The sequence below is a fragment of the Hyperolius riggenbachi genome, chromosome 3 (genome assembly GCF_040937935.1).
Source record: "Hyperolius riggenbachi isolate aHypRig1 chromosome 3, aHypRig1.pri, whole genome shotgun sequence".
NCBI lineage: Eukaryota > Metazoa > Chordata > Amphibia > Anura > Hyperoliidae > Hyperolius > Hyperolius riggenbachi.
This window is the reverse complement of record NC_090648.1, coordinates 307,031,262-307,049,632: the sequence shown is the minus strand read 5'-3', so window position 1 is coordinate 307,049,632 and position 18,371 is coordinate 307,031,262. Positions and strand designations below refer to the sequence as shown.

The window sequence follows — 18,371 nt, the reverse complement described above, 5'->3', positions numbered from 1 at the left end:
AATATCTGCACAGGCCTAGAGGAGATTGCAAGCATCTTCCCTGCCAATTGTAAAAAGCTTGGAAATGCGCCAGTCAAATGTACAATCTGTTAATTTGAAAAGGCACAGTTCTGAGCTGCATACAAGTTGCATGCATGTACAAAAGATTTGCATCTCATTGGCCATCCCGAGAGCCTAGTCATTGGCCATATCCTGCACCACTGACTTTTTTTATATATCTGGTTAACGATTACTAATTGACTGATATAGATCCTTTAGCAAGGGACAGCAGCAAAATCCATTTGATTTGTCTGTTTTAAACCTGAGTAAATTTGCATACAAATTAAAAAAAAATATATATAAAACATGGTAATCTAATGGAGCCAATTTCTGTACATTTTTAAGAATGAAATTAGATACATTCTATAAAGTGTACATTTATAAGCACAAGAGAATGTGAATTCTATAGATATTTTTATCATAAGTTACCCTTACATGTATCTTATTAAAGAAGAACTCCAGAATCAAAAGGAGAAAGGCTTGCTACATAGCCCACTGATGTGTTACTGACAACTTATATTAACTACCTAATAATGCTCTCCATTATTTAGATTCGGTTGTATCCTTTCATAAAATGTTGGTATGCAGGAATGTTCAGTAAAAAAAAAAAAAGGTACATTACATGCGCAAAACATTCCTCAAGAAAAATCTGATACAGGCAGGAAGGGAACCTTGCCATGCATGAGGGTAGATTCAGTAATTTTTCTCAGAGTAACTGTACCTTCATTACCTTGTTCCTTCACATGCCCTGTTCAAATTAGGTTAGGGTATGTCCTAACACTGCGCAGCAGCCATTTAGGCAAAATTGTGTCAAGAGATATGCAGGGAAAGCATTTTTTAAACCGTTGCCAAATAGTACTAATTTATTATTACTAGCATTCAGTTACATTTGTAATAGATCAGGTAAACAATCAACATCTTTATATCAAGTGTTTATTAGGTTTGCCCACCTCAATTTACTAGATATTTGATCAGATCTCCATAGAAATCTGATCAAATACTGACTGGAATGCAGTCACCACTAGTCTAAGGGCCCATTTCCACTATCGCGAATTCGCATGCGTTTGCCGTATGCGAATTTGCATAGCCAATACAAGTGGATGGGACTGTTTCCACGTGTCAGGATTTCTGAGCGTTTTTGTCCGCATCAAAAATTTGCATGGCAGAGCCATCAGAATTCGCATACCGCTATGCAGATATATGCAAATTTTCATGCGAATTCGCATGGAATCAATTGAAAAGCACACAGGCACTGCCATGGTTAAATTCGCATACAGCGTCATTCATGCGAATTCGCATCCGCATGCAAATTTTTCCCGCGGCGATTCACACCGCACAAGTGGAAATGGGCCCTAATACTTCTTCATGCAGTATTAACCACTTCCCTACTAAGGGGGTTTCCCCTTCTGTACCAGAGCAATTTTCACCTATCATCACTCTTCCCATACATTCGCCAATAACTTTATAGCTACTTTACAAATAAATGATCTATAGCTTGTTTTTTCGCCATCAATTAGGCTTTCTTTGGGTGGTACATTTTGCTAATTATTTTACTCTAAATGCATTTTAACAAAAAGAAAAAAAATATTTCAGTTTTTAAACATTATAGTTTTAAAACAATACATGCTACCGTAATTAAAACCCACACATTTTATTTGCCCACTTTATTGCAACATTTAAAATATTTCCCTAGTACATACATGTCAAACTCTGGCCCATGGGCCAAAGCTGGCCCTCAGATTTGGCCAAGTGGTTTTGCCCATTTGCATTATGTTTGGCCCACTCTAGGAAACTATAATGGAGGTAAATTCCTAGATCAGGGGTCCCCATACTTTTTTGGACAAGGGCCGGGTCAGCATACTTCAGACTGCTGGGGGGCTGGAGTATACATGAAATGATGTAGAAAAACTTAACATCGAGCCTAGGTATTGTGGGCAGCCCTTATGTCTCCCATTTAACCAGAGCAGATGTTATGGCAGTTGGCTGATGGTGTTATGGTTAAGGGCGGCTCTGCCTCTGACACAGGAGACCAGGGTTCGAATCTCGGCTCTGCCTGTTCAGTAAGCCAGCACTAATTCAGTAGGAGACCTTTGGCAAGTCTCCCTTACACTGCTACTGCCAAAAGAGCGCGCCCTAGTGGCTGCTGCTCTGCTCTGGCGCTTTGAGTCCGCAAGGAGAAAAGCGCAATATAAATGTTATTTGTCTTGTCTTATGCCCCCAACTCAGCAAGTACAGATATACCATCAACACAACATGTGCAGATAGTATGCACTCCACCACATGTGCAGGCAGTATGCCCTCCAACACAGCATGTGCAGCTATTATGCCACCAATACAGTGCAGATATCGTGACCCTAACATAGCAAGTCATATGTGAGCCATAATGTCACCCAATGGCCTGCAAAAGCCTGCAGCACAACCCAGAAACCAGCAAATGACTGCTTTCTGGCTTCCATGTGGAAGGTTGGTGCCAGAACTGCTATTCTATATGCAGGCCACCAATATTTAAAGATGCAGCAGACTGCTTCATTGTAATACATTTTGTGTGTGTGTGGGGGGGGGGGGGGTCGGTAAAAAAGCCTCAGCGAGCCTTCGTTCGAGAACCACTGCCCTAGATCATCAGGGAAGCCATATTGGGGAGGGAGGAGGAAAGCACTAGACACCAGGGAACTGTATAGGGGAGGGATGGGGGTCAGACACCAGGGAACTGTATAGGGAGGGAGAAGGGCCACTAGACACCGGGGAACTTTATAAGGAAGAGCAGTCACTAGACATTGAGATGGGCCCGCAACTTTGTCTCAGTGTTCAATTTCGGCCCACTTTGCATTTCAGTTTAACACCTCTGCCCTCGTACAATGTATGGCACCAATATTTTGGAAATAAAGGTGCGTTTTTTTCAGTTGTGTCCATCACTAATTACAAGCCCATTTTTAAGCAAACTGCAATGTATTGATTTCTTGTTTTCTCCCCTACTATTTTTTGGGTTAAGTTCCTCTTTTAAAGTAAACCTGTGACATAAAGGTTGAAGAGTTTCATACATACCTGGGGCTTCCTCCAGCCCTCTCCATGTAGATTGCTTCCTCGCCGCCATCCTCTGCCTCCTGGATGCTTCGGTAGATGCCCAGTTATCTTCAGCCAGTCGGGCATACTGCATGTGCCCCGCTCCCGTCACTGGGAGCATTATGTGCAGGCCACAGTAGTGCAACAGGAGAGTGCCCACTGTGCCAATTTACCAAAGATAACCAGGCATCTGCCAAAGTATCCAGGAGGCGGAGGACAGTGGCGAGGGAATCATCTACATGGAGGGGGCTGGAGGAAGCCACAGGGATGTATAAAACTTTTCAACCTTTTATCACAGGTACATTTTAACATAATGAAGAAATTATATAAAATGAGTCCCCACGCATAGTTACAGAGATCTATTGTAACATCCCACATGCCACTGCTGTGTAATGCTGGGCATAGACGGCTCGATCCAGCGGCCGATTAGCCGCCGGATCGACCCCAGCCGCATCCCCGCGGATCGATTCCTGCTAGTCCCCGCCTGCCATTGTCCGCCGGCGGGTCGAGCGGCTTGATCGGGCCAGCTGAATATTATCAGCAGGTCGATACACGGTACACAAACGTACCGTGTATCCCCAGCATAAGAGCTGGTATACAAGGTCAGATCCCTGCCCAAGCTTTCAGACAATTGATCATTCTGACCTATTTCCTGATCATTGTGCTCACATGTATGATAGCCCTTTCCATTAATCTTATTCTTGGCAAGTCCCAGCGGGTTTTTAGTTCCTCACATTATACAGATCAGTTGTCGGCACATTCTTCCAGCCTGATATATGCAACCGGGCTGCTCAAATCCGTATAGGTATATTCAGATATCTCCCAGTTACATGTGCGGGGTGGGGTCAATCGTACCTGTCTGACGTCTTCTTCAGTCCGTCCCTCGGCGCCTCCCACAATGCGGTCCAAGCGGTGGTCACATGATTACAAACACTTCCTCCTTCCGGGTTGAAGGAGGAAGTGTTTGTAATCACGTGACGCGCATCATGGAAGGCGCCGAGGGACGGATGAAGAAGACGTCAGACAGGTAAGATTGACCCCACCCCACACAGGTTTACTGGGAGGTATCCGGATAGCAACTATCTGGGTATCTCCCGAATCCAGATTTGAGCAGCCCTAATATGCAAGACTGATAAAGATCTAGCTGTTCATGTAATCATTGTGATTGTTAAGAGTGTTCATCAATCAAAAATAAATACCATGGGATCAGATGACTCCTTTACCTAGATGATCAGATGACTGATTCACCTAACATCAAATGACAATTCATATAAGCTGTTAACGCATGTAAAACTAAAATTACTGAGTAGTGAGGTAAATGCCTCACAAATAGAGATGGCCCGAACGGTTCCCGGCGAACTTTTCCGGACGTTCAATTCGCCCCCATAGCGCGTCATTAGGGTCAACTTTGACCCTCTACATCAGTCAGCAGGCACATTGTAGCCAATCAGGCTACACTACCTCCTGGAGCCACTCCCCCCTTATAAAAAGGCAGGTATCGCCGGCCATTTTACTCACTCATGTGCCTGCAGTAAATAGAGAAGTGACAGCTGCTGCTGCTGCAGACTCTCATAGGGAAAGATTAGTTAGGCTCTTGTAGGCTTCTTAGCTTGCTCCTTGCTGATTCTTATTGCTAAAATAGCACCCCACAAAAGCTCTTTTGAGAGCTAATCTTGTTCTTGTGATTTTTTTTTTTCGTGTGGGTGTGTGGCCCACTTGCATTATATACAGCCCTGTCAGTCAGTTGCAGCTGGCCTTTGGCCCCTTGGTGGTATAATTACTACTGTGCGAGGTGTACATTGTAATACCCATAACTGCATATGAGTAAAACACAAGCAGGAAAAAGAAAGAAGAGTCGGCACTACAGCTGACTACACATGCTGGGAGGGAGGCGGCAGGAGGAAACAGTCTTCTAAACCTTAGGTGCAGACAGCGTGATTAGGCTTGCGTATGGACAGAAGATGCATATGTTGAGACAGAGTAGATAAGTCGGCACTTGCTGTATACTGTCGTTTATTCCAAAGGTGGCAATACATCATATCACAAAAACATTGTGGAGGAGGTAGACATACCGTATAAGAAGGCTGTATGTGGTGGGTGCTGGGCACAGAAGAGCCTGACGGCCGTTTCGCGCTATATATGCGCTTCCACGGAGGCATAGCCTCAGAACAGTATCATTTCAATGGTAGGTTTATTTTAACAGTGGCAGATAGCACATCAAAAGGAAAAAAATCAAAATCGAAAAAAAATAACCTTAAATATAAGATAGCAACTGATTTGCATTTCATTGAGTGAAATACGTTTTTGAACCATCTAACAATAAAAGAATTAATACTTAGTGGAAAAACCCGTGTTTGCAAGCACGGAGGTCAAACGTTTCTTGTAATTGATGACAAAGTTTGCACACATTTTTGGAAGAATGTTGGTCCACTCCTCTTTGCAGATCATCTCTAAATCCCTAAGGTTTCGAGGCTGTCTTTGTGCAACTCTGAGCTTGAGCTCCCTCCATAGGTTTTCTATTGGATTAAGGTCCGGAGACTGACTAGGCCACTCCATGACCTTAATGTGCTTCTTCTTGAGCCACTCCTTTGTTGCCTTTGCTGTATGTTTTGGGTCATTGTCGTGCTGAACACCCGTCCACGACCCATTTTCAGTTTCCTGGCAGAGGGAAGGAGGTTGTCGTTCAGGATTTCACGATACATAGCTCCGTCCATTTTCCCGTTAATGCGATTAAGTTGTCCTGTGCCCTTAGCAGAAAAACACCCGCAAAGCAAAATGTTTCCACCCCCATGCTTGACGGTGGGGACGGTGTTTTGGGGGTCATAGACAGCATTTTTCTTCCTCCAAACACAGCGAGTTGAGTAAATGCCAAAGAGCTCTATTTTGGTCTCATCAGACCACAGCACCTTCTCCCAGTCACTCACAGAATCATTCAGGTGTTTATTGGCAAACTTCAGACGGGCCTGCACATGTGCCTTCTTGAGCAGGGGGACCTTGCGAGCCCTGCAGGATTTTAATCCATTGCGGTGTAATGTGTTTCCAATGGTTTTCTTGGTGACTGTGGTCCCTGCTAATTTGAGGTCATTCACTAACTCCTCCCGTGTAGTTCTAGGATGCTTTTTCACCTTTCTTAGAACCATTGACACCCCACGAGGTGAGATCTTGCGTGGAGCCCCAGAGCGAGGTCGATTGATGGTCATTTTGTGCTCCTTCCATTTTCGAACAATCGCACCAACAGTTGTCCCCTTCTCTCCCAGCTTCTTGCTAATGGTTTTGTAGCCCATTCCAGCCTTGTGCAGGTCTACAATTTTGTCTCTGACATCCTTGGACAGCTCTTTGGTCTTTCCCATGTTGGAGAGTTTGGAGTCTGCTTGATTGATTGATTCTGTGGACAGGTGTCTTTTATACAGGAGACTAGTTAAGACAGGTGTCCTTAATGAGGGTGACTAATTGAGTAGAAGTGTCTAACCACTCTGTGGGAGCCAGAACTCTTAATGGTTGGTAGGGGTTCAAAAACTTATCTCACTCAATGAAATGCAAATCAGTTGCTATCTTTTATTTAAGGTTATTTTTTCGATTTTCCTTTTGATGTGCTATCTGCCACTGTTAAAATAAACCTACCATTGAAATTATACTGTTCTGAGACTTTTAATTTCTTTGTCATTGGACAAACTTACAAAATCAGTGAGGGGTCAAATAATTATTTCCTCCACTGTATGTGCTTAAAAACCGCTGTTCGCGGTGCGTTACACAGCAAGTTTGGTGTGTCAGTGTGAAGCAGTACTCTAATCACACTCCCTGATTGATGTATACACATCAAAGATGTTTTAAAGCACTTTAGGCCTGCAATTTAGCATTCAATGATTTCTGCCCTTAAAATGCTGCTTTGCATCAAATCCAGATTTTTCTTTGGGACTTCTTTGGGACTAATTAGCGCTATTGCGGGCCGCAATGCGTACAAAAATACGCATTGCCGCATATCTATGCGTTCGTTTGTACGTGTTGCGGCCCGCAATAGCGCTAATTATAGTCGGGAATGCGGAAAAAGCTACGCGTGGCCAGTCCTGACGGGCCTGTCGGCAAAAACGAAACTAGCTGGCAGCGGGGGACCAGAGGATTAGTGAGTGGCAGCGAGGGCACAGGACTGCTGCAGGGGGCTGGTAGAAGCCCCAGGTGAGTAAAACATTTTTTTTCTGGCATAAGTGTCCCTTTAACCACTTAACGGCCACCTAACGCCGATAGGCGTCGGCGGGTCGTTAGTGGTATAGCATGGAAACGGCCGCTCGATCGAGCGGCCTTTCCATGCCAGTTCACGGAGGCTGTCTCTGTGAACAGCCGGAGAGCTGCCGATCGCGGCTCGCCAGCGAACTGTAAACAGGCTGGGAAGAAATCCCCGCTGTTTACATCACACGACGCTGCTGCGCAGCAGCGCCGTGACGTAGATCGGCGATTTCCGGCCTCTGATTGGCCGGGGATCACCGGCATATGATAGGCTGAAGCCTATCCTTCAATGCGCAGGATGGAAATCCGTCCTGCGCAGCCCATGGAGGGAGAGGGAGGTAAGGAGAAGGAGGGAGAGGGAGGTAAGGGGAAGGAGGGAGCGCCGAAAACGCTGCGGAGGGGGGCTTTGAAGAGCCCCCCCCCCCCGCAGATCAAACAGCCGGCGGCGATCAGACCCCCCCCCAGCAGGACATCCCCCTAGTGGGGAAAAAAAAGGGGGGGAAGTCTGATCGCCAAGGCTCAATCCTGATCGGTGCTGCCGCCTGGAGAGCCCACGCAGCACCGATCACTGCAGAAAGCCCTGGTCCTTAAGTGGTTAAAACATCTTTTCCATCACTTTTCTGGCCAGTTTTTAACCACGCTGGCGTTCTGATTAAATCGCCAGGGTGGCTGCGGGAGGGTTTTTTTTAAATAAAAAAAAAACTATTTCATGCAGCCAACTGAAAGTTGGCTGCATGAAAGCCCACTAGAGGGCGCTCCGGAGGCGATCTTCCGATCACCTCCGGCGGCAAGAGATAACACGGAAGGCCGCAATGAGCGGCCCTCCGTGTTTCGCTTCCCTCGTCGCCATGGCGACGAGCGGAGTGACGTCATGGACGTCAGCCGACGTCTTGACGTCAGCCGCCTCCGATCCAGCCCTTAGCGCTGGCCGGAACTGTTTGTTCCGGCTACGCTGGGCTCGGGCGGCTGGGGGGACCCTCTTTCGCCGCTGCACGCGGCGGATCGCCGCGCTGCAGCGGCGATCAGGCAGCACACGCGGCTGGCAAAGTGCCGGCTGCGTGTGCTGCTTTTTATTTGGTGCAAATCGGCCCAGCAGGGCCTGAGCAGCAGCCTCTGGCGGTGTTGGACGAGCTGAGCTCGTCCAGACCGCTCAGCAGGTTAAAGTTCGCCTCCCCATTGAAGTCTATTGCGGTTCGCGAAAGTTCGCACGAACTGAACTTTTGCGGAAGTTTGCGAACCGAAAATGAGAGGTTCGAGCCATCTCTACTCACAAATGTTAATACATGCAGTAAAACAAGTGAGATGTTTGGCATTTTACCTCCAGCCTGGAGCTGTCGGTAAGATAAAACAGCCATTTGTGAGGTTACTGAAGGGTGCTGAGGAAAGAGAAGGGGAAACTGAGTACAGAAAACAGTAAATTAAATTTAATGGGATTTTTTTTCCCTAGTTTCACATATTGTAAAACACAAATCCACGATATTATTGCGTATTTATTAAGATGCATATGGTTTTCAGCGGATACACATTTTATGTTCATTTTAAGCAGCTTGGACTTTTACTTAGCATGGATGAGTAGCTAAACTTTTTTAGTCTCATACGAAATGGAAGATTTACACCTTTTGGGCCACAGCAGGGGGAGGTGGGGTTAGCTCACATACCGCCACCCATCGCTGCATTATTCAGATGCTTCCTCCCTCAAAGCCCTCTGCACCCCCCCCCCCCCCCCCTCCCACATACACGTGTAAGGCTTTCATTTATTACAAAGAAATACAAAGCCAGAAGCTCATTGCTATTTATCAGTATAATAAAGAAATAAAATGCTCTTTGTATCACATCTGGCTTCAATGAATAGTCCATTTAATACCAAATGAAATATTACATAATTCCTTAAAATACTAAATTAGATACATCATGAGGTACAAATCTTTGTGAAAGTCATGCAGTTTTTTGACAAATTACTGAACTATTAACCACGTGTGTGAAAATCCTTGTGAAAAAGTTTACTGCATGAGGTAATTTACCACACATGAAATTTTTACCGAACCGGTCTTAGTATATGGCTGGGGAGTCGGAGCAATTTTGGGTACCTAGAGTTGGAGGTCTTACTACATCACCCCTCCCCATACCCACCCGAATTATATGCACAATACAGTCTAACCTTTCAATCTGGAGTTCAAGGCTTTTTTCTTTTATTTACATTTTTAAGCGTTACTCAGATTCACTGCACACTCCTCAAAATGTAAAAAAAAAAAAAGTGTACACTGGTGAAACAACATAACTGGAAAATGTCAACACACAGTAAAAATGCAAGGTGGGGGGGGAAATGGGGCGCGACGACACAAATGCATTCGTAACCAGGTTTGTACAATTCCCTTGCATTAAGCAAGCAGCAGTCAGTCTTTCCCTACAATGTACTGTTCCATTCACACTTTCTGAATAAGAAAGTAGTTTTCTGCATAGCACAAAGTAAATTCCACTGTAGCAAGACTGCACTATCTTCTTTGAAGAAATCGTTCTGATGCTGTTCTCCTCACTGGAAGAAATGTACCCAAACTCCTTGATCATTTTTTCTTCTTCTTGTCAGACGTCAGTAACTTCTTTTTCACTTCCTCTTCTGGAAGAGCACCAAGCTTCTTGCTTTTTGCTTTCTTTACCTTCTCTTTAATAGCATTAACATCAATTTTGGTAACGGTGGGTTCTGAAAATTTAACAAACGTATAACAGATTAATTCTGTTTCAGTCAATACCATAAGATCATAGATGACTGGCCAGGTGCAATTCAAGAACTACTGATTTGATACTATGATCAAATCAAAAATAAAACGGAATGCAAATTCAGGTCAACATCTGGCAAGGAGTTTGTATGTTCTCCCTGTGTCTGTGTGGGTTTACTCTGGGCATTCCAGTTTCCTCCCACATCCCAAAAACATACATATTTAATTGGCTTCCCCCTAAAATTGTCCCTAGACTACAGTACATACACTACATGACATATGACTATGGTAGGGACTAGATTGTAAGCCCCTCTGAGGGACAGTTAGTGACAAGACAATATGCTGCGGAAGATGTCTACGCTATATAAATACTAAATCATAATAATAAATATATCCATTTTTCATCAAACATTCCCCTTCAGAAATTGAGAGTGGAAAATTATAATCTTCAGTTTATTTTTTTTTTAGCATGCATATAATTCATCAGGACTTAAAGGACACCCGAAGCGAAAATAAACTAATGAAATTACGATTGTATCCATCTTACCTCTCCTAAAAATGACTTAAGATATTCCACAGTTTGTTTAACCACTTTACCCCCCGCGGCACAAATTTCTCCATCCCTTTCACCCCCCCCCCTCCCCCCCCTAAAAACCCAAGGGACGGAGAAATCCGTACCTTCCGCGCTACCGCCGATGTCCGCGCTCCCACCGCTCGTGCGGAGATCAATGAACGGGAAAATCCATTCCCATTAGTTGATCTAAGCCCCCGCAATGATCTGCTGCTTCTATGAGAAACAGCGCGATCCATTGTGATTTTTCCAGGCTCATAGTGCTTCCTGTAAGCGTTCTTCCAGACGCTTTACAGGTCGCATGAACACAAACTCACTGTGGCCATCTTGTGGCCAAATAGTAAAACTACACCCTAAAGCATTTTACATATACAAATACATTAGTTTTAGGCCCGGTTCACATTAGCGGTGGCCGTCCGGAATCGCCGTGCCGGAGCCGCACCGCTTGCAGAACGGACGGAACGGACGCACGGCATAGCAATGAAAGCCTATGCGTCCGTTCACATGCGTCCGTTCTGCCGGACCGGAGCCGGACCGGATCCGGGCCGGATCCGGACTCCGGCCTCCGTTCCAACATGCGCTATTTTTTGATCCGGCTCCTCCGGCAGCCGTATCTGGGGCGGAGCCGGACTGCACCATCCGGCCAATACAAACCAATGGGAACCGGAGAGCGCACAACACACTGGCTGAGAAATCCGGATGTTCTACCCCACTTCCTATGCGGATTGTTGCGGCGATATTGGATGGGGACACATGGGCAAGCATTTTGGAGTGGAGCAGCACAGCTGGATCCGGATCCGGAGATGTTGGCAGCATGTCGCAGGTGGAGGTGAGTGCTAAACAGCAGAGGGCCTGATTCCACAGGTCCCCCTTCTGCTGACCTCCCAGACCCCAACATTTTTTTTGTTTTTTCGTTACTTTTGCCAAACGGATCCGGATCGCATCCTGATGAACACCTGTTGCAACCTGACCGGATCCGGATCGGATCCGGATCAGAACCGTACGGTTCCGATCCGGATCCGGTCAGGTCATCCGGTCCGTTTGGCAAACAACCGCAAGTGTGAACCGGGCCTTACACACTAAGTTAAAACTCATTACCTCCCACACTCTCCAATTTATTTATTTTTTATATTAAAAAAAAAAAAATACATAAATCGTTACCTTAGGTACTGAACTTTTTAAATATTTATGTCAAGAGGGTATAACACTGTTCCTTTGTAAACTACGGGCTTGTAATTAGGGATGGATGCAAAACTGAAAAAAATGCACCTTTATTTCCAAATAAAATATTGGCGCCAAACATTATGATAAGGACATAATTTAAACGGTTTTATAACCGGGACAAATGGGCAAATACATTTCATGGGATTCGAATTACAGTAGCATGCATTATTTAACCACTTCAGCCTACAGCGTCGAAAATCTTAAGCATCCGAGCAATGTTCACCTCCCATTCATTCGCCAATAACTTTATTGTTAATTATCCCAATTAATTGATCTATAGCTTGTTTTTTCCGCCACTAATTAGGCTTTCTTTGGGTAGTACATTTTGCTAAGAGCCACTTTACTGTAAATGCATTTTAACAGGAAGATTAAGATAGAAATGGAAAAAAATCATTATTCCTCAGTTTTGGCCATTATAGTTTAAAATTAATACATGCTACAGTAATTAAAACCCATGCATTTTATGTGCCCATTTGTCCCGCTTATTACACCATTTAAATTACGTCCCTATCACAATTTATGGCGCCGATATTTTATTTAGAAATAAAAGGTGCATTTTTTCAATTTGCGTCCATCGCTATTTATAAGCTTATAATTTAAAAAAAAAATTAATAAGATACTCTCTTGACATGTATACTTAAAAAGTTCAGACCCTTAGGTAACTATGTATTTATTTATTTTTTAATTGTAATTTTTTTTATTTTTTTTTAAATACAAAAATGTATTTGGGTAATTTTAGTTTGGGAGGTAAATAGCTAATTTTAGATGTAATATAATGTATTTTTTTTATTTAATTTAGGTATGTGGGTGCAGTTTACTATTTGGCCACAAGATGGCCACATTCAAAAAATTCCTAGATGCGAACGATCTCGCATCTAGGAACTATAAGAAGAAGGTGATGTTTCCTGGGGGCAGAAATACCGCGCTCTCTGATGAGAAAGCGTCGGCATTTCTGCCGGAGACTTAGATCGGTGAATGGGAATTATATTCCCATTCACTGATCGGGGGGGCAGCGGGAGCGCGGGCGCGTGCCCGATCGCGCGCACCACACGGCTGCAGCAGCAGTGCCCATCTGGACGGATATATCCGTCCAGATAGGGCGAAGTGGTTAAAAACTATAATGGCCGAAAACTGAAAAATTATTTTTTCCTATTTTCCCATTAAAACACATTTAGCATAAAATAATTCTTGGCATAATTTCCCACCTAAAGAAAGCCTAATTGGTGGCAAAAAAACAAGATATAGTTCATTTCATTGCGATGAGTAATAATAAAGTTATAGGCTAATGAACGGAAGGAGCGCTGAAAGGTGAAAATTGCTCTGGTGATCAACCCCTCAGTGGTGAAGTGGTTAAATCTACTTTTTAAGTTTTAACTGTTTCATTGTTTTTGGTCAATGACATTCATTGAAGTATGCCAGAGCTAAAATCTATGAACTATTGACCTTTTTATCGCTTTCCTGCTCTCAGAAGCCATTTTCTGCTAGGAAAGTGTTAGTTGAAATTTCTTATCAGTGAGGGTCACGCTGTAGTCACTTCCTGTCTAAGTACTGAGTCAGCCACTTACATACCTGATCTTTAACTCTTTTAGTCAGACAAAAAAAAAAAAGGAACACAGCATAGTTATGTGTGCTAGGCACTGTATATACCCATGTCTATCTCATGTCACATGTCACTTCAGGTATCCTTTAAAGTGCCACTTAAGTGCAAACAAGTCGCTTTCTGTAGACAAGAAGAAAGGGGAAACCCAGAGGCGCTTGGCTCATACCCAGACCTGCATTGTATGTACTATTTCCTATTGGCTGATAAAGCAGGGTGCTTCCTGCGAAACGTGTTGTGTATCGATCCCCGGCGTATGTAATAAAATTCCTTCGACATTTATTTCTTTTAATCAATGTAAATTGCCTGGCTGTCCTACCAATCCTCTGCTTCAAATACTATTAGCCATAGTCCCTGAACAAGCATGCAAATCAGACACTACTGCTGCATGAAAGATCAGCAGGAGTGCTAGGCAACAGGTACTGTTTAAAAGGAAATAAATATGGCAGCCAGCCTCCATACCCTCTCTCATTTCAGGTGTGCTTTAACTTCTGATTATTTTGATTACATTTTTAAATCAACAGCTTAACACTTTGCTGTTTGCTTGGGTCACTTTCCTGTGCACCGGCTCTCTTCCATTGGCTATAAGCAATGCTATTGTTGGGACAAAACTCTATAGTTAACTACTAGATTGTAAGCTTGCAAAAGCAGGGACCTCCTCCTATTGTTTCTTGTTTTGCTGTAATCCATCATTTGAGCATGTACCAATTTTAGTAATATCTCAAACCACACATTAAAGGGGCACTATGGCGAAAAATTGTAAAATTTAAATATGTGCAAACATACAAATAAGAAGTACATTTTTTCCAGAGTAAAATGAACAATAAATTACTTTTCTCCTATGTTGCTGTCACTTACAGTAGGTAGTAGAAATCTGACAGAAGCAACAGGTTTTGGACCAGTCCATCTCTTTGATAGGGGATTCTCAAGGATTTATTTATTTTCAAAAGCAGTTCGCGATTGGCAGTTGCTCTGTCCAACTGCAAAAAAACTGTAGCGAGCAGGGAAGCTGGCCAGCATCATTGTTTAAATCTTAAGGGAATATCTTTATAAAGAATAAAAGCCTTGATGAGAATCCCCTATGAAGAGCTCGACTAGTCCAAAACCTGTCACTTCTGTCAGATTTCTACTACATACTGTAAGTGACAGCAACATGGGAGAAAAGTAATTTATGGCTCATTTTACTCTGGAAAAAAACGTACTCATTTGTCTTGTGACATGTGTATGTACAGTACCTAGCACACAAATAACTATGCTGTGTTCCTTTTTCTTCTGTCTCTGCCTGAAAGAGTTAAATATCAGGTATGTAAGTGGCTGACTCAGTCCTGACTCACTGATAAATTCCTACTATAAAATACTTTCCAAGCAGAAAATGGCTTCTGAGAGCAAGAAAGAGATAAAAAGGGCAAATGTGCTAGGCACTGTACATACACATGTCTCTCATGTCACTTCAGGTATCCTTTAAACAAGAAAGCCAATTACCTCTTTAGTAACTGAATAAATATTAGAACCAAAACTTTTATACAAGTCTTAGAAAGGTGATTTATGAAAGAGCACGTTCAGTTCTTTTCTGTTAGGGACTAGGCCTGAACAATTTTAGGAAGAAATTGAATTGAGCGATTTTGAGCCAAAATCATGATTTCGATTCATGATTTTTTTTTAAATTCACATTTTGTTCCCCCTCCTTGTGCTCTACTTCGGTCCCACCATTTATCTTAATAAATGTGAGTGATGTGACTGGCCGTGCAGTGATATGACATATTCATTGCACAGCCACAGAGACAGTGTAAGGAGGTGGGGTCGGCATAGACTGCAGTGTGGGGTCATGTGCGGAGATGCACATCGCTTATGAGGGCGGTGGGGGGCGGACCCATTCAGCAGCGCTTCACCACTCCGGCTCCAGGCACAGATTCATGCAATCATGCGTCTTTACGCGTATGACGCGGCGGCAGGTGGAGCCTAGCACAGCGGGCGCCGAGCGCATGGAAACCGCAGGCACTGACGATCCCTAGATCGTCTTTGCAGCAATCGCGGTTTGGGTTTAAAACCGCAAAACCGTTCAGCCCCATTAGGGACAATAAAAAACATGTAATTTGTTCTTTCAGTTTCAGACAGTATTTGTTTTACAAGAAAAATAAAAGAATCACAGAAAGAATTCTGGCACAACAGAGTCCTGGTTATCCAGAACTCAACTAACCAGCAGTCTCAATCAACTGGCAGTACTTACAGTGGTGAAGGCCAACTACTGGGTTCCACCGCTTCCCCAAGTTTAATACACTTTCAATTACTGTATTTTTACATTTAATACAGAGTTAATGGTATGTACTGTATATTCAGTGGTGTATAGTAGTTGGACAATTAGTTAGGCCTAATTTTAACGGTGTCTCAAACAATCAAAAAGCACAGTTATCCGGCATCAGCCATTCCCTGTCGGTGCCAGACAACTGAGACTCTACTGTATATATTTGTTTTGTTTTAGCAGTTATTGCCATTTTTGAATACAACTTTTCCCTTAGTACTGTTGTGTGCTTTGGAGAATAGTTTAAAAACAGCTTTTGGAGGCATTTCTGTTTGCATGAAAGAAACTGTGTCACAGTATGTGCTGTGACAGAGAGGGGCAAAAGGCTGATTTGGATGCAGTCTGAGTGATTAGTTTTAGAAGTCAGGGTAGGCTGAGAAGGAATTCCCTTTTTAAATGAGAAACATTTTCTTCTTACCAGAATGCAGCCATTCTGCTGTCTAACTACCCAAGGTATAAGGAAAAGCAATAAACAGGTGCTTACCCTCTAAGTTCACAGATGTGCCCCTCCTCCTTGCACAGTAGCATGAAGCTGCTTGTACATGGCAGGTAGCATGGCCACGAGAACATATCAGACAAGCTCTTGTCAGATGGTCCATGTGTGGCAACGGTGGCATCAAGGACACAGGAAGCCCCTGGACTATCCAGAGTCTTCCCCTCTACCTAGGCAAGTATCTCATGGTTTGTATTTTACCTCTTAATTGCAGTAGCAGCAAAGTAAAGAGCGAGCCTGCTACATGTTTATGGATGTACGTATGCGTAAGCAGCCGGTCCAGAAGCCCACCTTACCTTTTTCCACTTTCAAACAAGCAGAAGAGATTGGATTGATCTGTCAATTGTTAAGGATCTCACATAGAAGACAAACAGTTGTTATGCCATCACCCCCTTCTCTCTTTTAGCTGTATGCCCTGTAATGCGCTCTAGTAGGAAATCTAGAAGCCACAGATGTAATAAACTTGCATGTGCAGTAATGAATGAAGCACAGCATCATTGCTCTTATTCTAAACTGCACATCCTAGATTAACCCTTCCGTGATGGCAGAACTCCCGCCCCTTAAGGACGACAGCCTGCTTCCAGAATTTGTGCTGCGATCACTGTTATAGGCTTACAGTGACCACAGGGTCAGGAGCCAATGGAAGAGACTCCTGACAGGAGCATGGAGCTCAGACAACTGAGCAAGTGGCAGACAGCAGCAACAGAATGATGAGCGTGGGGAGGGGGGTTGATGAAATCTACATCATGTCAGATAGTGACAGGCACAAATAAGACGTAGATTTCACCTATGGCGGTCCGGAAAGGGTTGAATAACAGTAGTGTGCATGTACAATGGGCATAAAGCAACAAAGCTTGTGGTGGTGACATCTGTGGGCATGGCAGCTGTTATGTTTGCTTTTCATTTAATTCCATTGCCATTTCTATACCAGCCTAATCTATTCTGTAAGAGAATTAGCTTCTGGACAAACTGCTTATTCTCCCCCAATTTGCTCAGTAGGCTCTAAGTGTCAGCTATATATGCAATACATAATATTCACAAACATAACAGTATTACCTGTCCGTGGTTTCTCTGGTAGTTTCTCCTCTGGTGGAATAAAGGCTTTGTTTCTCTCTTCCTGACGTTTAGACACCACATCGGCTTGTTTGGTCTGGAATTTAAAAAAATTCAGAATGTGTAAAGTAAAACAATAAAATAGTATAACGGAAAACACTAAAAATGTGCAGCTAAACACTCGGTTGACTTTTATTATGCAGCATGATTAAATGTCATTTCTTTCAGTAACTAGTTTGTGAAGCTGAAGTTAAGCAAAATCACTGCTGGGTGATAACTGCTTCATTAGCGATGGGTTCTATCTCACCAATTTTGAAAGATTTGGCACATTCATAATGATCATAGGCAGCAGCTGCCATGCCAGAGACTATCCACAACATAACAAGGGCTGCTCCTAGCTACAGTGACACCCCAAGAGCTAAAAAGCACATGCCCAGGAATTTAACCATCCAACCAGCAATTTTTTTTTAAACATTTAAATATACTTAAAAGGAATCATCAGGCAAAAAAAAAAAAAAAAAAAAAAAACAAAACTTCACCCCCATGGGGCTTTCTCCAGCCCTTTGCAGCCGACTGTCCCACGCCGACCGCTCCACGTTGTACGCGGCTTACTGCGCAGTAGCAGAACTACTGTGCCTGCGCAGTAAGCAGTGTGCAACGTGTGCTTGATTGACAGCAGCGGTTCGCGCAAGTGCAGTAAGGACAACCTCGGGGCTGGCCTCTGCACCATGCGCAGAGACTGTGACGGCGGCGGTGAGCAGAGTGGTCAGCATGGGACAGTCGGCTGCAAGGGGCCGGAGAAAGCCCCAGGTGAGTCATTTTTTTTTTTGCCTGATAACTCCTGTAACCTTCCTGGCGGTAAGCCGCGCAGGAGGTTTTCTCCGGCCCTGCTGGGCCGATTTTCTTAATTTATTTTTTTTTTTTGCTGGACGCAGCTAGCACTTTGCTAGCTGCGGCAGCACACTGATCGCCGCCGGCCCGCGCCCGATCGCCGCTATCTGTTGCGGCGCGCGGGCCCCCCCCCCCAGACCCCGTGCGCTGCCTGGCCAATCAGTGCCAGGCACTGCCGAGGGGTGGATCGGGACTCCCAATGACGTCGG

At 44.0% G+C, this 18,371-nt stretch overlaps 1 protein-coding gene across 1 annotated transcript in view; it reads right to left on the bottom strand.

Annotated features, from left to right (window-relative positions):
• Nucleotides 1-9,156: 9,156 nt before the first annotated feature.
• KRR1 (KRR1 small subunit processome component homolog) overlaps nt 9,157-18,371 on the bottom strand; it is a 37,895-nt gene continuing 28,680 nt past the window's right edge. Inside the window, exons 9-10 of the mRNA XM_068276652.1 lie at nt 17,275-17,368; nt 9,157-10,018 (exon numbers count right to left, since the gene is read on the bottom strand). Coding sequence (XP_068132753.1) covers nt 9,882-10,018; nt 17,275-17,368 — 231 coding nt within the window. The 3' untranslated portion in view covers nt 9,157-9,881. The remainder of the gene's footprint in view (nt 10,019-17,274; nt 17,369-18,371) is intronic.